The 23864-nt window shown below is 34.7% G+C and overlaps 2 protein-coding genes across 7 annotated transcripts; both read right to left on the bottom strand.

Annotated features, from left to right (window-relative positions):
- Positions 1 to 1534: 1534 nt before the first annotated feature.
- LOC116169786 (dopamine N-acetyltransferase-like) lies at positions 1535 to 22944 on the bottom strand. 5 transcript variants are annotated; one of them, XM_031485952.1, is made up of 3 exons: positions 22741 to 22944; positions 2404 to 2872; positions 1535 to 1912 (listed from the first exon to the last, which is right to left on the bottom strand). In XM_031485952.1, the coding sequence occupies exons 1-3, from the start codon at positions 22817 to 22819 to the stop codon at positions 1708 to 1710; spliced, it is 753 nt and encodes a 250-aa protein (XP_031341812.1). In that variant the 5' UTR covers positions 22820 to 22944; the 3' UTR covers positions 1535 to 1707. The 5 variants fall into 5 exon arrangements, with proteins under 5 accessions (XP_031341812.1, XP_031341813.1, XP_031341814.1 ...); XM_031485953.1 differs by having other exon boundaries at positions 22626 to 22759; XM_031485954.1 differs by lacking the exon at positions 22741 to 22944 and adding an exon at positions 22438 to 22610.
- On the bottom strand, positions 7789 to 9653 carry LOC116169784 (dopamine N-acetyltransferase-like). Of its 2 annotated transcripts, none has more exons than XM_031485951.1 (3): positions 9297 to 9653; positions 8610 to 9091; positions 7789 to 8255 (listed from the first exon to the last, which is right to left on the bottom strand). In XM_031485951.1, exons 1-3 carry the CDS (start codon positions 9366 to 9368, stop codon positions 8060 to 8062), a joined length of 750 nt encoding a protein of 249 aa, XP_031341811.1. In that variant the 5' UTR covers positions 9369 to 9653; the 3' UTR covers positions 7789 to 8059. The 2 variants fall into 2 exon arrangements, with proteins under 2 accessions (XP_031341811.1, XP_031341810.1); XM_031485950.1 differs by having other exon boundaries at positions 7789 to 8258; positions 9297 to 9644.
- Positions 22945 to 23864: the final 920 nt, after the last annotated feature.

Below are 23864 nucleotides of genomic sequence, written 5' to 3'. Positions count from 1 at the left end.
ATATACAAATCGGCTACTTAGCGCCTGAATGGGTACGCAACCCGTAGGTACTAATATAAGCTTACCTGTGCCCCAGTCGTCGACCCCAAATACTCTAAACGTGTTTTGGCATAGCTCAATAGAGTCGAAAAAACGTTAACATTAAAATTAGTTTTTTTGAGGGCTCGATGTAGCCGTTACTACTTGGTTTTTCATCCTATTTATATTGATACTTGTTGGTAATCTGGATGTGACCTCTTTAGGAACAGAAATATAATAGCAACGGTTCTTGTTTCGGCATGTCCTTGGACATTCTTCGTAATCGCTAATTTTGTTGGAAACGGAGGTTTCCATATATCTCTCTGCCCCTGCAGAACATTTCTAACCAACGTAACGTTTGAGGGCCATAAGATCACCATCCGTATTTGCCAAAAGTGTCGACGAGGACCACTTTCCAACCACTCAGCTACGCTTCTGGGAATCTTTGATAAACTGTTTATTCCCACGGTATGAACTGTACATTTTTCTTGTGTGAAGAATCTGCTATGGGGCACAATCTACGGTCGAAGTGTATTTATGAACAAACTTCCGGGAATCCTTCCCTTATGAGTGTGAAAGTCTGGAGATACAGATACTCTCCCTTGTTTTAAATGATAGCAATTTTCGGATTCCCCAACTCTTTTCATCGACACATACCAGCGTTTACAATCAATACTGCTACATAAAATTAACCAAAAGTACCGTCCATTTCATGAATATCAATTAGCACAGTATACCTTCGCCACCAAAAATTCTTTCTCGGGAACATCTTTTAAAAACCTCTCCACCTGCCCTCTGTCCATCTTCGCCTTTTTCAGTTTATGTGTTTTGAGGTACCTATACTCAACTCAATATCCACTACATAGAAACCTCGCCCCTTATTGGATTTGTTCCATGAAAATAATGAATTTATAATTCACATTAACTTGCTCATCGAGCGGTTTTGGAAATCTTGTACCTATGATTCGTATGTCATTGGTTTTCGGCCACGGAAACTGAACTTTTCCGCATGGGTAAAGCACCTTATGACACACGTGGTAAATAAATAGCTATATACAATATCACTAATCCTTTGCTCTCGTATTAACTCGTTCAAAAAAGGTCGCTTATCGCAATAGCTCCTGTAGAACGAGTTAGAACAGGCTATTAAAGAGATATAGAAACTAATACTTTTTAAGCACTCCTGTACCTAATGGTGAAATAGCTGATAATAATAATTGATATGAAAAAAAAAACAAAATGACAGCTACAAGAGTATTAGAACAAGTTTTAAAAGGCGTGAAAGGTGCCCATCGTGGTATAATTACGTCTTAAACTTGATTCTAAAAATGGTTTATCATGTTTACAATCAGTTTTATAACACCACATGGACCAAATATAACCACAATACTCGTGTTCTTGTATTTTTATTAATTGATCCCATATATTCGTATACCTATCATTTCCATTCGAAAACCGTGTACCTTCTAAGGAAAAAAGCTTTGCAACAATGTCTACGCATCGTTTAAATGACAACTTAGTTTGGGTATTCTTTATAATTGCTTTACAACTACATCTCAAACACTCAATGTCAATAACAATAAGTATTTTCGCATTATATAATTGGTCGGCCTTCTATACGTATCACATGAAGCCTTTACATTTGTACCATAATCAAGCGTGAATATATAACAATAAAAACTTGACGTTTTAAGGTGAAGTGGTGCTTTGTATAAAAAAGGCGACACAAGTATGAGGATGTGGAAGTTTAAATACCACCTCTCCATTGTCTTTGTAATCTTCGTATTTCAATTCGTAAACGAGCTCATATCCCAGCTTGGAAACTGCCCTTGCACTGAAATGACTTGAACAATCCACCCTTATTAGGTCGTATCCTTGCTCTTGGGCAATTTGTCTTGAACAAATAAATTTAATTAGACAATAAGAAGTTATGAACTAGTTAAATTACAATTCCCATACATTCCTATAATTAAAATTAATCTAAACGTGAATTAAATAAACTGGTTCCTAACAGTATAAGATTAATTAATATCCTGTAATTACTATGTATTTGTTATATATTTACACAGGTATGATTAAAACACATAAATTTGAAGATATAAATCCAAGGATAAACTTTTATAAATAGTACAACATCTAACAATTGATTTTTGACGCTTAATTGAAGGCTATGCATATTCTATACGCAATTAAAGAAATGAAGACTTAAATTTAAATGACATTTAGTTCAATTCTTGACATTTATTGCAATGAAAAGCAGGTATGCATATTGCATCCAAGGGAGTGTAAATTGTTCAGATTTTAGAAAGTATCGTAAAAAAGTGCAATTTGCATTTTAGAAAGGCACTAGATTAATACTAAATAAGTGATTACCATTATTATTACCTGCTTCTTTTTATTAATGCACCAGCAATCCCTTGCCCTCTCCATGCAGAATCACTTGATAATACTCGTATATTTAACACTTTGCTTGATTTAGGGAATCGCTCGTTAAATATTGGCTGAAATATTTTGGCACAGTGATTGAGCAGTTTCAAAATTTTCTTGAATTTCGGATTTTGGCACTGCTCAACATCGCCATAATCCTCCTCTAAAGTACCATTTAAGCTAACGCCGAGTATTTGACCGGAAGGAGTAATGGCCATTACGGAATTTTTCTCGTGAATTTTTTCTTTGCAAAATTGTTCTAATTCTTCGCACGTCGAATCTTTGAATTCGATCAGTTTCACATAGTCATTAAGTGGTTCGTCTAAGAAAAAGTTCTTTTTCAATAACTCCAATACGGCTTCAGTATCTTCCTCGGTAACTATTCTAATTTCGTAATCCATCGACGTTCCTGCCAGTTCAGCTGAATCTGCGATGGAATGTGTTTTGTCAATTGTGCGTGCTATTCAGAGCCCTGTGAGTTAATTTACTTAAAATACAAGTCTTTGTTGTAAAAAAAAGTGACATTGCTGGGCTATTATTCATATTAATGTCAAGAACAACTGTGAATAATTCCTTGTATGATTGATAAACGATTAACACTCCTTATCGAAAGTGCGAGATACATTGTCATGACAACCCTTTCGCTTTCCTACTATTTACCTTCTTATAACAATGGAAATGATTTCTCTTGATATAGAGAAACGTTCTAATAACATGAAACAAGGATTAGCAGATGTAGGTACTCACTCAGACAATCAACATATAGTAGACAAAAACCCGCAAATTTCCAATTTCGGTATGATAGAGATTTTGGTGTCGATATAATCATATTCATAAGATGCTAATACCTCACTGTCAAATTGTGCAACTATAATGCAAGGTATTTTTTTCGATTAAAGAATTTTTTAGGACTTTTCCTCGCTAAAACAATGTGCAAAATATTCCCTTGTTGCCTACTTTTCTCAGAAACGAACTCGCCTTAAAAATAATTACATAAAAAATAGCTTTTTAGAAAAACCCATAAAAAATTATATTTGCATTACCTAAAGAAAAAAAATTATACAGAAAAACTTAATGTATGTAAGTACCTAGAGAGAAATATGTTAAAAATTAGAAATTAATTGGCTCTCCTATTCCATGATTACTTTTTAGTTTTTTACCCGTTCTTAAGTAATATTAGGAGTGGTATTTTTTACCAGAAAATGGGGTATATCTGAATTCGTTTAGTGCCCAAAATATGCTCCTGTAAGGTAGGTATCTACTTGGAGCATAGGTAAAATGTTGTTTATTAAGTAATGCTACTGTTAACATTCAGTAGATCGATCCATAAATAAGAAAATTACTACTAATGTACGCAATAGGGGCATCCCGGCTTCATTTTTTATTTCTGATCTACAAAGTCCAATAAAAATAAAAAGGTCCCGTGTGTCCTCAATTTTTATTTGCGAATAAAATAAACCCAAAATAAATGATTGAAGAGCTGTGTTTTTAGTCCGAATTTGAAACGCTTGAGTTTAAATACGTCACAAACCCACAACCAATCACGTAGAGGTGAGCCGGCAACCTTGTGCGAGGGTCTGACGTTTGTCGGATTTGACGTTTTAAGAGGCATGTTCAACTGCTTCTAACGCGAAAGCACAGCTGTCTATAATTACAAGCCGTGCTGAGAATTATGGCAACACTGCATGGTAGGCCGATTTCCTAATTCAGCTTGACAGATTTTGGGTGTATTTTATATGTGTTTTGGGTGTAATATTCCTATTTACCTGTTTTAACAGAGCGAGATTGCGACAATTTGTGTTACTCCGTACGGAATGAACACTAGTTATTATTCAGGTAAGTTGCTAAACGAAATATATCGATTTGTTGTCATAACCTCTAAAGCAGGCTACTCGTTACTGGACCCTTTACAAGCACTTGTGTTTGTTCAAAGTACCTGTACAAGCTCAAATATGACCAACACACTACGTGGTACGTAAGTACAGTAAGTGTTTATCGTGAAAAAGTACAGTTAGTTTGTATTTCAGGTATTCTAGCACGGACATGTCAAATCGATTTTCTGAAGGAACCTTTCAACTTATTCCCAAGAGTTCATGGTACGGGAATTTGAAGTCTACAGGGCTCCCCTCTTTAAAAGTTTCGTACCTACACCCACTGGAGTAGCGGCTGGCTTAAAGTCTACCATTCCGAATCACACCTGGTCGTTGATAAAACCTCGCTGATGCGCACCGATTTACTGTCCTTTTGCCGAAATTAAGTGCTCAAGCGTGTGCTTCACCTCGACTTGTTTCGACAGAAGTTCACCAATTTCGGAGATCTCGATGGAAAACACATTATGATGCAGTTAGCAATTTACAGCGTTCTGCGTTCCGAATTTTAAAGTCAAATAAAAATGTTATTATCCATTTTTGTAAATAAATAATATATATGCACAATTGTAAGCTGCCTAAGTATCTTTCTTCTATATTAAAACCGCCAAGGCAAAACACAGGAGAGAGGAAAATGCCATTTTTCAAGAGCAACAAGACGCCATTAAAACTAAATCGGCCCACCGATTGACTTTCGAACAACGTTGCCGAACTTCTCAGCATGGCTTGTAATTATAGACGGGTGTGCGCGAAAGTGAACGACAAGTGACAAGTGCCTGTCACAGATGACGCAAGTTACAAATGACATTCTCCTGCAATATTGCCAAGTCGTTTGTCACTTTAATGGTTCTAGCAGCTGATTGGTCGGGCTTATTACGTCACAGAGCCCGCCACAATCATCTCGTTTTGAATAAACCCCTAATACCGCACATGTTCATTATTTTTTTTTCTAATCAGCCACTATTTTTAAATAAACTTTTACTGTCCCAAAAATTGTTTTATGGTTTCAGGTATACGCTTATTAAATTAGAACTATGGAATTCAACTATACTGTAAACCCCTATTTGCCCCATTAAAATTATGAGTTATCCTGCTAAACAAGTCGGACAACAACGACAACGGACTTTTTTCTGTGATGAAAACAATACTGTACCTACCCATGTACCTATGGGCGCAGAAAAGTAATAAAAAAAGTTAGAAGAATAGAAACCGCTTAAAGGACCAGACAAATTCAAATAAATCACCTGAAGAAAAGCAAAACCCCAACAAATTCACATAATGCGAGAAGAACCGGGATAATCCGAAGATATTAAAAAGTTTGAAAAATCTTAAGAAACTGAAGAACCGTATTGATTCGAAGGATGATTCCTAGTTCTTGCTGTACATTATTTATTTAGTTTTTTATCTTTGTGCACAGAAAAGCTTTTGCTTAGAGAGGTGATAAATGGGAAATTCCTTTATTAAATTTAGATTTAGATTATTTTTACTTTTTCCCAACCATATATGGGTAGGAAAAGTGTTGTTTTCATCAGAGAACAATCTTTGTGCAGATAGAGGGCATTTTTAACAGAATTTGTGAATAGTTGGGTTATGTTATATTAATAGATGTTTACCTTCTTGCAATTGATTGCGTTGGAAAATGCGCGAAAAGTAACATACGTACAAATACCTTCCTCTAATTTACGCCGCCGCTGGTAAGTATAATAAGGATCTATTAAAGCACACGATTATTGCCGACCGCGTGACGTCACCTGCGCGACCCGAAACGTTTTTTTTTCCGTGGCAGCTGTACTTTCCTTCAAAATTTTTAAGATATTCCAGATAGTCCCATATTTTTTCGATATCGGAGAAAGGAGTATTAATTAAAAACGGTTTCATTTAGTTTTTGTTGAACGTATCCAAGGTATACGAGTACGAAATGCGAATTACAGTTACTCCCTACTCGAAATGGACGTTTTGATAAATAGAAAACGCAGTATGAATTTTGCTTTGCTTTTTTACTTTATTAGAACTTTATTAAAAAGGGTTTTATTATCTCGGATGTCGGTAGAAATTTTTTCCTTTAATTTTTGTGTCAATTATTTCCATTGGGCACTACCACCATGTTTTTTAAATAAATAGAATTTTCACACACCCTCCCGTCTAGGTCCACCATTGACTACATTCCTAAGAAAATGACAAAGAACAGACAATAACATTTGTATATTGATGGAAACTTTGGCGCACCCGGTGTTTAAAATATGCGATATGTTTGCCTTTACTAGAAGAATCTTTAGTTAAAATTTCAAAAAAATATCTTCGTAAATAAGGCAGTTGACATTGCGCAATTTGCGCTTGCGCACATCTGATTTTTACAGTATGCGATGCACCTGCCTTTACTAGAAGCAATTTAAATTAAAAAAAATCTCTATAAATCAGAAAGGCCGCATTGCACAGTTTGCGCATGTGCACATTAATCGTCAAGATTTTTCTTCATTGAGGTGACATCGAATGCAAAAAAAACGAAATAAATACCCCCAAAACTGAATGAGTAGTTAAGGCCTCGGACGGACGGAGAAAGTGGGCAATAAGCGCCTTCCAACATGAGTTGGAAAATGCGCTAAAGATGTTGCACTGACTTTGAGATCTAGAGATATAATCATGAACTTCTCTTAATTTCCAATGGAGAATTAATTGCTGAAGAGAAAAGGCTTTCATTTAAAGAATTAAGTTTTAGAATTTTCAGAAGTGAAAATTTAAACACTCCCTACAAATGTTTGAAGATTTGTTATTTGTAAATCCTGGAAATGAAGGGCACGTTTTTCGTACGGTAAAAATGAATATTCTCCGCAATGGTAAATGAACAAAAGTTTATTCAAGATGAGTACTTCAAAAAGGAAGAAGCAGAGTCAGAGATGGGCGAGGGCGCCATTAATTGGGAAAATAAAATACAAATGGATACCTTTCTCTCCGTAGGAATTACTTTACTCTTATTCCCTAGGGCCTCATCTTTCAGTTAGAACTATAACGCCGGTTCATTTACAAGTAGATCTTATGAACTAAGCTCTAGCTCTAGTAAGAAAAGAAAATTAAAGATCTTCACACGCAGAAGTTGTGCACAAAACATCCTAATTTCAGCGCGAAAAAAAAATCGTGGGGCAAAACCTCAAAACGGCAATGTATTTCTACTTCAATGAAATTTAAAATCGTTAGAGAAGATAATAGACTTCGAGTAGCAATTAATCATCGACTTACATACCTAATTATTGAAAAGGAGGGTTTAATCTCGGGTTTAATGAAACCATAGCACATCCTTTTAATTGGCATGCGAGAAATAACTTTAAAATCTGTTCAGAATAAGAAACTATTTGCGCGTTGCAATTAATTCATTATATACAAATTTTTTCCTTGAATTTCCGGGGCCTAATTTTTGTGATTGTATTTTGATTACGTGACCATCTTTTAGTACAATATTATGTAAGGTAAAAACTAAAAACACGAAGTTCGCGTAATTTATTTTAAAAGGTAACCTCGACCCAATCTCGCAGAGTTCAAAGGGTGGCAAGATTGATCTTAACCTAAACAGCTTTATGCATCGATTGGGAGCGCAAGTTTCGCTCGACCAAAACCTGAGATAGATCAATCTGTAATAAATATTTATTTGCAGTTAATATAAATATGAGATGATTAGAACTGAACCGAAAAGCAACTCTTCAGTACTGAGACATAAATCAACTATAACTCGGAGATGTAGAAACGGATTAGCATCATCGAATCTTTTGAACGTAGACAGTAAAAGACGAGTGAGGAAGTTCTGTTACAAAAACCGGCATCCCATTCTTCTTATAATCATCATAGTTTAATTCATAAGCGCGTTCAAATCCAATCCTCGCGATAGCCCTGGCACTGAAGTAACTTGTACAATCCACTCGCATAAGGTTACATCCTTGCTCACGTCCAATACTTCTGTAACAACACATAAATCGATGTAGGTATATAATTTAAGTCGTGCTGCAAGTCCTATAAATATCGTAAAGTGCATTAATTTCAATGACTTAAACGTGAGATGCATTGCCATTCATACTTCGTTGCGGCATGTATTGATAAATTGTTATTTTATTAATTAACTTCAGTAATTCAGGTTTTTTTCTAAATTGGAAATGCAAACGTGCAAAAAACTTAAAGTGGCGATACGTGTAAAATTAACACAAGAATTAAGTGAGCGCCATTGTCGCTGATTGCTTTATTTAGAAATCTCTGATTTTGAACTTAGTCAAGGACGAGCACCAAAATGAAATAACAATGCAAGATTCATACCTGGTGTATTCCAATAATTCACGTGCAATTCCCATTCCCCTCCATTCAGTATCAGTCGAGAGTATTTTGACAAACATCACAGATTCCGCTTCTGGAAATTTCTGTAGTACTGCATTCGTTCCCTCTTTGCCACAGTAATCCAATAACTCTAAAATTTGGGCAAACTTCGGATTATTACATTCTTCACTTTCTTCCTCAACCGGATCTTTTCCATTCATCAACCCGTTAAGACACACACCCACTATTTTACCACAAGGAGTGACGGCCATCGCCGAGTGCCCTTCCTTTATGCTTTTTAAGGAATATTCCTCTAGCTCTACACATGTTGAATCGGGAAATTCGATTAACTTCACTGCCAAATTTAGTGGCTCATCTCTAAAGAAATATTTCCGTAAGTGTTCAAGAACTGCGTCACTATCGGCGGGTGTAATCCGTCTTATGTGGATCAGTTTTGAATGGGGAGTTTTAAAAGGTTGTTCAGCCTGCAATGCTTAATTATTAATGTTTGATTTTTTACGCGAAGTACACCAGGGCACAGACCAGATTTAATCACTGAACAAAACAAACTTCATAATTAACAAAATTGTGAAATTAAAGTTTCTCGCAATTAATTACAAAGGGGAATTTAAGTGCGTACTTGACACTCTTTAATAAAATTAAAAATTTAACGAATAATTATCAATTTACCTCAAATTTCGAAATTTCCAAGTTATTAAATTGTTTTATTAAGATTAGAGGCGATTGTAGATCCACTGCCATCGTCTTCAATTAACACTACCACAGGTAAAGAGGGAATGTGCACGCGAAAAATATAACAACTGATTGTAATGTTAGTGTCCTTCCTTATATATATCCTCCCACAAACCCTTTTCTGAAAAATGCACGTGAGCTAAAATCATTTCGTTTTCCACTGCTGGTTCACGGCCAACAGGAAAACATTTTTGTGTCTTAAATCCTGTATATATTTAAATTCTGGTTATTGCATACTAATCTAGTATCATTTGCCCGCGAAAGGATTCTTCTTTAATCTTACATTACCAAAAGAAAATGAAAATTACCTGCGGTTTGTGCAAGTGAATGTGGAGCTTTTCGGAGTAACTGGATCAAGATCAATTTCCGGACGTAAATACTTGCCGCGTGTACACAATGCAAGATATAATTATACCATTATTTAGTCTTAAAAAATGCAAAGTTGTTCTTATCCTTGACTTTCTAGAGATTTACAAGTGCGAAACGTTACAACATATAGTCAGTTTATGTACATCGACATGTACCTAATTAAAGTCGTAGTTGTGATTGAAAAACTACGTGAGTCATCCATTCATCTTTAGATCCAGCTTCACGAGTCGCTCTTTTATTGGTTACGAGAGAAATGCATTTTCAATATGATTAGTTTCTATTCGATAGCAAGAAGATTGAATAATATAGACACTCCTTTCCTTTACGTAACGTTTTGCATCTCCGAATACATTGTTTGTTAACGAGCTTTAAATTTTCTTACGGCACAATCATTAATTTGATTTGGTGGTTACCACTGATTTATAATATTCAATTTGGTGGCTGGTATTTATTTAGTAAGTGTAAAGGGTATCGAAGGGGGATTAAATTTAAACTCATTCGATACAGTTAAGTGGGATGATCACCCCATTAAAAATTGAATTCTCTAACAAGAATTTAGCTTTGCATTTTTTATAGTCGTGATCCAATAGAAGATTAAACTAATTTTTCTGGGATTTTAATAACGCATAAATTAATGAAAACTAACTGCGACCAAAGAATATATAATGATTACTCTTGCACGTGATACTCTGCAAATTTTGTTAATTTTTTGACAGAACCCATATTAAAATCCCTTTAAACTGCCTACGATTTGTTGCTTTAAGCGTTTAAGCACGAATAGTAACGAATTTTAGTAAAAAAATTAATTACCCGTAATCAATTTTCCTTCTATCTTCTATTAGTGATGCTATTCAATATAGCGAAAACGTGACTCGTAGACCCTGTGCTAAAACTCGCAGCTCAGAGTTTATCTCATTTTTCGTGGACACACGTCCCGCACGGAAACCCTGACTGCATGGGATCTTTTTGGAAGAGCATAACATTTCACAACTTTAATGAGTGTTTAAAACATTTTTTTCAGCAAACATCTGCAATAAGAGATTTTATTAAATGGTTTAAAAGAGTTTCAAAAAATGCAGCTTTTTCAGTTCAATTTTTACGTCACTCTGTGATGATCTACATATATCTTTATCTTGCACGATCATGGTTTCATTGAAAATTGACACTTTTACGTGAATTGTAAAGGGCATTTGTGCAATTAAATTCAAATTTGACAATATTCGGGAAAAATTTTAAAAATCACCAGTGAACTATTGCACTATTGCACCCTACATTTACAAATTTTTACACGAAACGGTTTTTTTTCTGAAACTACTTTCGACTCTACCAAGGGTGAAGAAAATGCCATTTTCTTCTCTAAGTGAGGAAAGTAAAAAACAATTGCTGCGCTAATTTCCAATCCAAACGTAAGTAAGATTTATGGATTTACGCAGGGAGCGAGACCTACGCAATGGCTAGAGATCACAATATTTTACTGATTCAATTCAAATGCTCATGGATAGGATACAGAGGAAAGTAAGCGTTGCTAGAAATCCTGATGACCCACTCTCTTCTTGCACTGTGCGATGCATGATTAACAGCAAGATGAATAACCCCTTACTTTTTTTAAGTATTACTACCTCTTCCTCCACAAGTGAAACATCAGTTACTATTATTTTTGATAGCAATTTCGGCAGTTGCAATTCAAGCTCCGTAAGTGCCTCAAAAATACGCATTCTACCGCCAGTCAGGTTCTGAGGCACTAAGATGGCTTGAGCTTTCCTTTTCGTATTATTCTACTACTACCAGTCTTTAAATACCTTCAGTAATATCGTGCGCAAGTATTACAAATCTACCCCAGTGATATTTTGAAATATACCTTCTGCCAATCTTTAAGTCACCTTTTCGGAACATAGAGATTATAAGAGGACCTAGGACTGCTTCCCCAAATTTATTTTTGGCAGGAGAATCTTTTTTAATCTTTGTCTCAAACAGCCGCCTTTTGTTTTTCTGCAGGAACTGCAGAATTTGTCGTCCTAAAAAAGAAGGCAAGGATTCTGAAAACTTGTTCATATAATATAAAATGTAGTGTAAAGAACCCATAAGAGAGGAAAATCAACAATGGTAAAAATTGGTACTACCTTCTTGTTTACGACGGCAGACTGATATTCGGGATATTCCTGATACGGCAGGCGAGTTGTTATATCTTGAATTTAAAAAAAATACAGTCGGAAAAAAATAGGTTAAGAAAATTAAATAAAGCCATAAAATATATCAGAAAAGAAAAGAGTAGGTAAGTGTGAAAAATAATAATAATAGTAACTATAAAATATAAAAATTTACGAAAATATTTTAGGCTGTCAGTTCTTGTTAACAAAAGAGATAAACCTTCGCTTACTGCAAACCTCATCTAATCATTACTTAGGTGACAATAATATACTGGGCGATCAGAGGTTAAATAAAAAAACTACCCTCGTACCCTACACGCTTTACCATATGGCAACAGTAGGAGCTTACGGGTTAATCCCAATCTAAAATATTGATAGTATTACGAGCATGTTATGACTCTTATAATTATTCAGAAGGTTTACGTTTGCGACACGAGCGAGGTTGTTGCGAGTGAATAATAAACCTAGGTTGGTGGAGGGGAAGACAAAAATTATCACACCCTAAAGAGGGCATTGTTAATCTGTTAATCTTCTTCTTCTTGTTTTCTTGAGTCATCCCGAGGGTAGCAACGTGGTCTCACTATTCATTTGTCATGAAATCTCTAAGAATGGAACCAGTTGTAGGTATACAAAACTTTGAAAATTAGTAAAGCTTAAAGTATTTATGGGGTTTCGAACGTATCTACTTAAACAAAATTCAATAAGTTAAATATTGGTTCATGTGTTTGTCGTTAAACGAACTTGATTACAGGATTTTCGAAGAAATCCACTGTGAAATAATGGACCACTTTCACCTGCTGGGAACGAGAAGCACATTCGGATATGGCATACACCCTGCGAGATGTACCAATTTGCCATTTGCGACACTCCTCTCATAAAAATTATAGTTATAGTTAATACAGAACTTAATTTATGAATTTAATATTAGTACTATATTCAGAAAATTTATATGCGTTCTATTAAGTTTAATACTTTATTTAAATTAAAATTATTAACTGGAATAAAATGATATACTCCGTATGCCTATAACCTTTCTGACAACTTTCATTTCTATTAATTGTATTTTTGTCTTCTATTTCTACAATGCATTTGGAAATTAGCTGGGACAAATCGATTAGGGTGTTTTTTGAACACATTCAATCCGCAACTAATATTAGGCGTATCAAAACACTCCATCGCATTTCTTACGTACATTTTTTAGCGCATTTGTTAAGATTGCCGGATGCCGGGTGGCCTTTAAATGTTTTTGTGTACCTCTCCCCATTAATAATCTGCCAAGAAGGTAAACATCGATAAATATAGCATGATACTACCTTATACTCCAACAATGTACTAAGCTATTTCGGTTTTAAAAAAAACTCTAGCGATCGCCATGCAGCTACCTTGGAAGCTAACCTTTCCATAATAACAGTTTATAGCGACGACAAATTATAAATTTCTGTCCTCAAAAAAAATTGGTAAGTAACAAACATGTCATAATCTAGGTTTATAGATTTTTAAGTGCGTGGAGACTTCCTTTTATCGGCGTCTTTAGTTTTACGATGTGATTTTATTACTGGTTTATAATTCCTGTTTTTTACATTAAATCTGAAAATTTCAATAATATTAATTACTTTAAGTTTTATTACTTGTAAACGAAACATAAATATCGTAGGTACTTAATTCTTGCATGGTCAGCGTTGTTTGCATAAGACTTTTTCTAAAATTTAATTACGGAAATTGAATTAATAATTCATATGCCAACCTCTGTCTTGATATATTCTTAGTGACGTTTTTTAATCTTCTACCTTATTATGACCACAACCGTACAAAACTTCAAAAAATGTATTTCGCTACATAGCTACCTCTCCAGCTGATTCTTTCCAAGAAGATTTGTTTGGACTTTAAAAAACGACACTGTTGGTCATTATCTGAAGCAAATTTGCGGCCCCTGGTGATTTTTTTAGATTTTGAACAAAATGAGGTTATTAAATCTGGACTGACCTAATTCAGCAAAGTCAATGGGTGACCCCTGTAACTGTCGTGCCTTTAGTTGGGATGATTTCGGTCGTTTTTTTTAAATTTCACTCATTTTTCGAAACAAAAATACTGTCAGAGCTGGAGAACTCCTTGTATTACACCAAAAAAATGCGCAAAAATAAGGCTCGATTTTTATAATGAAGCTTTTTCATATCCATTTATTACTGAAACATGCAGTTTTGGATAATTGCGAAATTGTCAATTACCTGACTTGAATTTAAGATCCTTGAGTTCATAAAGATTTCCCCCAAGGTTTTTAGTATTTAGTGTATATTAATCAATAATCATCAATCAATTCAGTACCACGTTTCCAACTTTATGAGCTCCTATAATTGCTTGAGAACGTAATGCCTTTAAAATCATAAACAGTTAGAAATAAATTTAAAAAATTCAACCTTCAACTATTTTAGATGTTTGTTTAGCTAAATATTACTATGGGATTTGATTTGTGGCAACTACTGGTCCAAGTTCAACCGCTTTTAAACTGTTTCAGTCTGCTGTATTAATTTCGCAAGTAGTAAAGAAACCATAGTGATGTTTTATATGTTACGGTATATATGAACTATTCATTGCGCGTAGGTATTTACAAACCGCAGTTAAATTTATAGCTTAGGAACTATGCATACCAAATGAGATCTTTGTAGTAGCCTTTTCCATAACTAAAGGTAGGTACCACGCCCAATGAATTGCGTTGACAGACTTTTTCGACAATGCACTTATTTTCGTCAGTTTGATAACAGCACAGTGCCTTTTGTTTCAAATTTGGACACTAGGATGAACATGCAAGTGCGCTTTTCGGTAGGTTCATACATTCAACCTTCATATTTGAGTACCTAATGTAATTCTAATTGTATTGTATAATTAAAATTCACATTCGTTCCTATGAAAATAATGGTTTGTGTTGGGAATGAATATTTATTAACCAGTCACTGGCATATAAGGAGAAGAATTACACCGGCCACCTGGCTTTGTAACGATTATGTAACTCAACCAATTTAATTAAAATTAGAAAATGGTATGCCTGATGTCCATGTTTTCCGCTTCCGATTTCAAATGGTCCCCTTCCAAATTGTGTCACAATAGTGAAAACATCATTACTTGGTGTTTTGTTTGGAAGCTACGTTTCCCATAAATTTGTTTTTTTAAAATTTTTTTCATGTCATAGGGGCAATGGAATTTTAGTGGTTTTATCAAGGTTTTTGGGTATGCCCTTTCCCCTTAAACGAGGGGTGTAAGGATTTGATTTGTAATTTGAATGCACACCGCAGTGCCTTAAATCCCTCATTGCCGTATTAATTCTACGACTCGGCATTTGCTGCTAGCCAGTCCGCCAGCCGGCCAAAGTGAGATTAAAGGCAACCTACCTTTTCAAATAAATTTGCAAAAATGCGCTAGAAAGGCCAGTGCAACGTAATCTTAACATCAGCAGGGCCTTATTATAAATAATTTTGTGCATAGTAATATGAAAATCTAGTGTTTAAGGACAATTTAGTGAACGTTGTAAATGATAGTGCAGTGGCATCCGACGGGTTGACTGGTCCTAAGCGCTGTCGCATCAAGGGAATTTCGGGGAACATACATGAGCGAGCCAGAGCTAAAACAGAACAGCAAGACACAAACCTCGATCTAAAGCTGGTTTTACGTCAACAATAAATTGTTCAGTTTCTTGTTCAAGTCGCTTTGACAAGAAAATTTAACGAATGTAAACACACAATTGGATTGATCAATTTCTTGAGCTCAGTTTCTGGTCGGATTCTATTTTTCTGGCAATTTTTATGTCAATTCAGTAGTACCAAATGCCAACCAACATAAATAAAAAAACTAAATGAAAAATGAGGTTATTGAATATTTATAATTATAGCCAATACTTATAGTGATTTTTCTTTTGTTATGATCTATGAATTACTCTTGGCCAGCAGCCTTATACGTCGTCTAGGAACGCAAAGAAGACGAGGTGACCTAAAGCAGAAGTGTCTGAAGAAGTAGAGATGAAGATGTCTAGAGGCGTAAAGACAACGTCAGCAAGAGATAAGGAGGAAAATGAACTAAAAGTGAGTTAAGGGAGGAGAAAAGCAGGACGCATGCGTTAAGAATTTTTTCTTCGCTTCGCTCGACCACGAAACACTGATTTTTTTGTTGTATCGTAGCAATGCTATACTAAGGAGATTCAAATTTTATTACATAAAAACCTTAACTTACACTTTTGCAATCACCAGCAGTAAATAATGAAGCGAAAATAGCAGCTGTTTGTTTGTTTCCTATTTATCATTACACATTTTGTTTGTCACGTTTATTAAATTGTACCTACTTTTTTGTGTATTAACTAAATGTCGTACAAGACTGCTTTATGGTACTATGCGAAGGGGTTTCAGGGTTTCATTTTTTTTCAAAAGAGGAGTGAGGAACATTTTCTCGCCGATTATTCATCACAAACCTAATTTAATTTATGGTGCGAATTTGAAATTACAACAAAATACTACGAATTGACAAAACTAGTAAATAATGGCTTTTCCCTTGGCGGTATGAGTATAAAGGCTGACAATGTAAATATGAACGCGAATTGCAAACACGTTAAAAAGCTATACGAAATTACAAATCATACCATGTTACATAATCAAGCCTTCGCATGAACCGCAAGGATGATTTCAGTACAAGTTAATTAGAAAAAAAGATTATCGTCTCTGTACCTACCAGAATACAAATAGGTACCGTATTGCCAAGTACCAGATTGTGACAAGAATAATACATCAAATAGAAATTGTCACCTTAAGGTGACTGTATGAAACTTACCTACTACCCATTTATTGCACTAAAACTCCGTAATTACAGTATTAATTTTCTCAAGTGATAGGAAGAAAGGTAACACCACCTTAATAATCTAAAATGGTACGTAAGTAGGCAGGTCAATAATAAAATATAAACTTTCAGCATTCATGACCTAAATGGAATGTATCCTGTTACATTTGTTACATGCTTGTTGCAGTATGTGTGAGGTTTTGGCCTAAGGTCGTTACAAAAATTCATGTCGTTCAAGTTTACAAAAATTCTGAAGGACAATTAACTGCCTTTATTATGAAGTACTCTAGAAATTAGCGAAAAAAAACACAGATGGCTCATTTCAGGGTTAAAATGTACGTCAGGTTGAAACAGTACAAAGAAAAGCATGGCACTCTGTTCCTAAAAAAGTCAACACTCGAATAGTGAACGTAATTGCGACAATAAGTTAAAAAATGTTGATATATATTTGACTTCGATGTGAAAGGTCGACGTTATAAACATTTCCCTGCTGTTGTTGGCTATCATAAACAAAGCTGCGGATAAGGTCCATTTAACATGTTAGCTTGTGGTAATTGCATATCCTATACCTACTTATAGTGACCCATATGTCACAACCTTCGTTACGCATTTAGCTTGCTAAACTAAATGTTGAAATTTAAACAGAATCAATTGTTTTGGGATACTTTATAAAAATGCATAGTTATGTGATTCCTATTTAAATCTTCGTTCTTCTTCATTTTCCGCATCCAGGGGTGATCGGTAATTTTTTGCTATGGGGTAACACACCCTGTATTTCTTCACATTTGCAAAAGTTGCATTTAGAAATCTGGTCGAATTTTGTTACAAATAGGCACATAATTCAGGAATTTTCTTGAATTTTAGTTGTAGTTGCACTTTTTCTGTAAAAAGTGTTCACTAATTTAATATGTGTGTTGTTTTTTGTAATTTAAGACGTAAAAGTTAAGAAATATGTAGGTAAAGGAATTATTGCGTCTATTACGAGAATTATGTACAGTTCGTATAATGCCGATCGGTATGAAATGAAATAAATGCAGACCCGCATCAAGTTACCATAAACCCTGGTTTGTACGCTTGCGACTGAAACAAACCACTGCGTCCTTGTCGGCTTCTTAAGAACATACGCGATCAAAGATCCATTACACAAACTGTAGTAGATGTTTGATAAGAAAACTTTATCAAAGTAAAAATGAATACATTTAGATAATCGATGGGACATGTGCGATGTTTTTAGATTGTTGTGACCAAGTGCATTTTGTCGGCTGTTACCAAAGATGAAAAGTGATGATGGAGATGCTCAGGACTTCAAAAGGTTTGCGCGCCGTCATACTTCCTATTTGAACCATCCTGTAAGTGTATACATTTTTAATGCAAAAAGTGCTAGTAAAAACATATACACCAGAATTGTAAATGAATTTGTTTTTTTTTATTATGGTTTTTATACTGGTATGTAAACAATGGCGATGTGGACATTGATTGATCTGGTTGGGATTTACGTGTAAACACAAAGCGAGTATTGCGTTTCTAGTTGTATCCAAGTGGTGTATTTTTTTCTGGTAAAACATTATTTCCTAGAATTGTTAAATGTAGGGCAATTTATTGTTTAATTTTGTTAATTTCGTTTTGTTAAATCATTTAAGTGACAGTTCTGATTTAATGTATGAGCACTTTGATTATTTTTATTAAAAGGTGATGTAATTTATTAGAGATAACAATGCATAGGAAAGGGGACTTTTGCCTAGTTTCGAGGCCCAGTTACTGTTCGTTGACCGCTTACGCGCGTCTTGCATTAAGTTTCGCATTGTTCGTCAAGTAAAATTCATTACGTAATTATCATGAAGTCGGTCGAGTTCGAGTGAAAGATTTAAAAAGACGTACGTAAAAGTTTGGGTGCAGTAGTTGTCATCTACTGTTTCCGGACAGGCACAGTTTCATCTGTCGTGTGTTTGGTCAGCCAGCCTCATCCAAATTGAGTAAAATTACGTTCCTGGGATCTGAATAGAAGGTAAACTTAAAGTTAAAGAAAAACAAATAAGTGCGATACGTGTTGTTAAGTGCGTTTTTATGTGTCGCAATTAGTGATATTTGTGCCCGGATTTTTGAAATTTTAATAGAAAACTAACTACTTTTCATTATTTTGTTTAATTGTTGACGGAAAGCTTATATGGGGTGTGTAAACGGACTTGGTCCATTTTTGATTGTTAGAATTTTATGATTAATTTGGTTTGTGTGTTTAGAATCAATTTTGTTTGTCTGAATTCATGTAAACCGTGTGTTTATTCGAACCCTGTAAAGATCCAGATAAATGTCTCATGTTTAATTATGAGTAATTTTGTTGATCCGTACTCAAAGTATATTTTAGATGTCTTCAAAGTTTGTGTGAGTAATGCTTTTGGAATTTAAGGAATTTGATCGCGGTCATTATTTGCCTTTAAAATTTAAAGTCGAGCCTAGCTTTAAGGTGTTTTGTATATTGTTCATTTGGCCGGGCCATTGCACACAGCGTTATCATTTGCTCATCCAACGTGGGTCATTGCATTTATTTTTTTATGCGGCTCGAATGTTAGGTCATAGCAATACAATGAGCATTATTTAAAAAGTTTCGAAAAAAGTTTTTATTTCCGGTTTTAGCTTTTTGAGCTGGCTACAGAAAAATGTTAGTTATCGTTACGTGGCTGATTTTTTGAGTAAAGCATCCTGAGACATAGCCATTTAGAAATCGTCATGTCAGCCAGCGAGATCCCGTGGCTTAGGGATGGTAGGGGCGGTCAAATATGTCAAATTTTAATCAAACTTCCGACTTTCTGGATTTGAATGTACACGGTGCATAAATATCCAGGATAATCATGCAGCCTAGTTACAACTCCCTCCACGTGTAGACAGCACTTCGTAATAGCACAAATTTCCTTATAATCTGTGGTAATAGCAACTAGATTTAAATAAAAATGTTGACGGATCTGATTAGTTTCTCTAAGCGACACATAAATCAATTGCACATTTTACCGCTAAACACTTTAAAACCTTGAAACGTGCCAAGCATAAATCAATATGGAAAAAAGCTTTCAGTGTTATTTCTAGACGTTTCTTTTTCACAGGATGGTGATGAGCGAAGACGGCATACCGATGAGAAGGAACGCCGTTCCCTTTGTAGTTGGCAAGCTACAAAGTTCGTGACTATGGCAACATGGGGGTGCTTAGTCCAACTTTTACTAACGCAATTTGGAGAGCGTTATCGATCTTGTCTGAAAAAGCTTTGATTTTTATACATTCCGGTGTACTTTTGCAATAATCGGAATCGAATTGTATTGTTCAACTGTACTCGGTAATTGAATGTACTTACTATATCCTTTACGTTAGGCTTTCATTTCATTTCTCATCCTGTGCGGCTTTGTTCGCAGACGTTTCCAATTTAATCTAATTTAATAGGTTCGAAGCGTTTCAAAGGTAAATTGAAAGGAAATTGTATCTTGTTAACTGCATAGATGGATTACCCGTGATTTATGTTATAATGATTTTTCATTATAAATCTCCATTTTCATTTATTGCTTTACCTTGTCCGATATACCATTTAAATGCTTGTGCATTTACATAGAGTGCTGCAATTAACGACGGCGAATTAAATGTCATAAAAGTAACAGGAAAAAAGTATAAGAACGCAACGATAATAATCATTCATATCTTTCTGATATGATCAAATACATCCCACGTAACCTGAACGTGTATTCCAATTTCACCTTATATGGTGTACAGTTATAAATCATGCAAATTCCTTGAAAATATAAAGTTTAGTGTTCAATTATTATTTAATTGTGTTTATGATTCATTATCATTTATTGCATAGTAATGAATCAAATAAGAACTGGCTGTCGGAGCATTTTAATTTTGCTCATTTGTATGGTACTTTTTTTCTAGTTATTCTTAGCGTCAACCTTTGAGGTTATGTGAAAAAAGTGTAGATAAAACAGTTGTTCATTTTTTATTCCCTACAATATTTACTTCAAACATTTTCGCCTAAAACCAAAAATTGCAAAATACCACTTACAACCCTCGGGATTTCGCCTGCGGGAAAATGTAACTGTTTTAATCGTTTTTCTACAATTTCTAATTATTTCACCTGCATGAAAAACCATGTTCGGCACCTCATTTTTTAAATCATTAATTAATTATTTAATAGCACTATGAATAATTTGAAGAAAACACTACCTAACCTGATCTAATGACTTTTTAATGTAGCAATTCCAACGAAAAACTTGATTTTTTGATCTTGTTGCAAAAGTTTCCTTGTGAAATATCCAGATCGCATCTAAGGATCATTTGTGTCAAATTGGGAAAACGGCAGCTAAAATGAAAGTTGTCAATAACTTTTACAAGCAAAATAGCTCTACGGAAAAATGGTATAAATTAGCACTTTTTTAACAATATAGCTGTCAATTTAGTACTGTCGAATTTGCGTTTACATCCCCTTCCAAAAGTCATTGTTTTTTTGTTAATTTGTTGTTCTGTGTTACCATAGTACATATATGTGTTCTATTATAGTGTTACTTTACTTTTGTTGGCCTAATTAGTGAAAATCGTTTAGTTAAAACCTGACAAATAACTTAAGAATGAATTTCATGGGGGTGGTGCATAAGTTTTAGGGCACGGGATCACATCAAAAAGTTACACAGTCGAGATTTTTGGATCAACTGTGCAAAATTGAGATGCTCGTTCAATTTGGTATCTTTGTTAATTTAGTTTGTGTATTTGTGTGGGCTATGCCTGGGTTTTTGGTCCGAAAACAGAACCAAGTAGCTAGATAAATTACAATATCGTTTATAAAATGGGACTAAACGTTTTAAGTATCTTATTAATTTAGTTATCATTTGATAATCTTACAGTTTTTGGCGAATTTAGAAGATTACAGTTTTCTAAGTCTTCTTTACAACAAAATTCGCAGAAAAAATTTTGAAGCATTTAAATTTATGCGCCGTTCGAGTCAACAAGCGTTTAGATTTAAGAGATGGGGAGTTGTCTTTATTGGTGTTTATATACGGCGTTCAATAATTTAACATAGATACGCCATAGTGTAAGAATACTTACACTATGGATCCGCCTATGGGGTCATGAGAGCATCACCTTTCATAACGATAGGATCACAGTTACATTTCCTCTAAAACTTTTCTCAACGTGCTTAGATTTCTTCACCTAAATGATAATTTACACATGCCACTTCGTAAATCCACCGATTTTGACAAGTTATCCAAAATAGGAACGTAAATAAACTACTTTAGTAAAGAAAGGAAAAAATGCAACAGAAGATACCTTGGGAAGCTTTATGAATTTTTTCGGAAGCTCTCATTAATGTTCGGCTATAAAAGACGTGCATGTAAGCGTTCTAATAATAATTATTTTAGATTAATTTGCCTGCTTGGCATGTAACTATGTCACCCCCAAAATCTTCCATTATATTATTTTGAGGTCTTACCCTCTCTCAGATTTATCTCATTAAGATCTGCGCCTATTGTTAACGGAGGCATGCAAGTAAAAAATTGAAGCGTCATTTCATTTTCATTTAATTTTATTATTTGTGATCTATACAATAGTATTTTCACACGTCATCAGGTAAGTGTGTCTAAATCTGAAGATAGAGAGCAAACAACTTTAATTGAGTATTACGGGCGTAACGATACGATTGTAAACCGTTATTTATACTGTTTATACAGGAATTCGTTTATATTTAAGTATTATAAAGAGACTAACGCACTTACCTGGGGAAGATATCAACTATTCTATTATTGAGCTGCGAGCAGTACGCAATAAGTTTAAAATTTTTTCATTAATAAAACACTGTATATAACTTGTGCCGATGGAAATTGCATTTACTTCTACTTTTCAAACAAAGAACATTAAACCCGTTTATTTTAGGCTTACGGTTCTAAAAGGAGGAACTACTTACTATTTTTATAATCTGTGTTCTATATTCTTATCTGATGACTTTAGCACTCACACAGTACTTCTCCAATGACATTAATATTGTTGCTAGTTAAATTGGTCGGTGATTATAAACTTACCCCAAAATAAAGCGCACGGTACTTCACCGACTGCTACTTTAGCAAATAATATCCTAGGGTCTAAATTAACAATATCCATTTCCTCTTTAAACACCCACTCACTGATAACTATGTTTTATTCGTTCAATGTTTTACGCATTTGTCACGTGATTACATTATCATGTAACCAATTAATGCCCCTGTCTACCACAAGTAGGTATCGCATTTGCCTATACATCCTGCTTTCGAAAAGTTGAAGCATCGCAATCGGTCTCATTTTAAAAGGAAAAAAGTTACGTTATCACAAATGAGTAATATCAATTTGCCCCCATTTCATAATTGGTCTAGATAGGGTAAACAATTTACGTTTCTTTAGTCTCTTCCACAACAACTAGGCGACATATGAAGACCACCAGTTCATGAAGTTTGTTTTATATCCCCATTCTCAAAAAGGCGCACCCCTAAATAGGACAAAAAGTATCCAAAAACCCAGGTGTAGAAATAAATAATCCGAAGTATCCGATGGAGCGTAACTAAATGAACTCGAAGGAACGAAAGAATCCAAATAAATGGAAATGACAATTTTAGAAATCAGACGAGTTCGAAGAAACGGAAGGATCACAAGGATCTGAAGAACTTGAATGGTTTGAAAATTCGGAATAATCCAATCGGAAGACTCCTTCTTCGAAAAGCCGATTGATCCTAAAAACCTTAAGATAAGAATTTAACGACTCTAAGGATCTGAAGAATCTAAACTCAGAAAAATATGAGGAATTTGGTGGGACTAAACAAACTGAGAAAGGTAGTACAACTGAGTGTTGTGTTGTGTTCATATTATTTTTTCCATAATGAATGGAAGGTTTGCCTCTTGAAATGAGCAATTTAACACAAAAATAATAACTTTTTTAGTGATCGACGGTGATACAAATTTAATCCAATATAGCAGAAACACAGTGGACTGTAATTCTGGAACGACTTGCTAACGAAAACTGGGCATTTTTAAATTAATTTGTCTCCACGTGCTCAATTAATGCCCGCATCCTGTTGGCAGCCTTAAAATCAAGTGGCGAATGTCTTCTAACTCCTTTTTTCGGCTGTCGGGGGTGCATTTAGATAATACCTACGTGGAGAAGTGAGGAACTCGC

The sequence above is a fragment of the Photinus pyralis genome, unplaced genomic scaffold, assembly GCF_008802855.1.
Source record: "Photinus pyralis isolate 1611_PpyrPB1 unplaced genomic scaffold, Ppyr1.3 Ppyr1.4_LG4, whole genome shotgun sequence".
NCBI lineage: Eukaryota > Metazoa > Arthropoda > Insecta > Coleoptera > Lampyridae > Photinus > Photinus pyralis.
The sequence above is the reverse complement of the archived record's forward strand: the minus strand, read 5'-3'. Positions and strand labels throughout refer to the sequence as shown.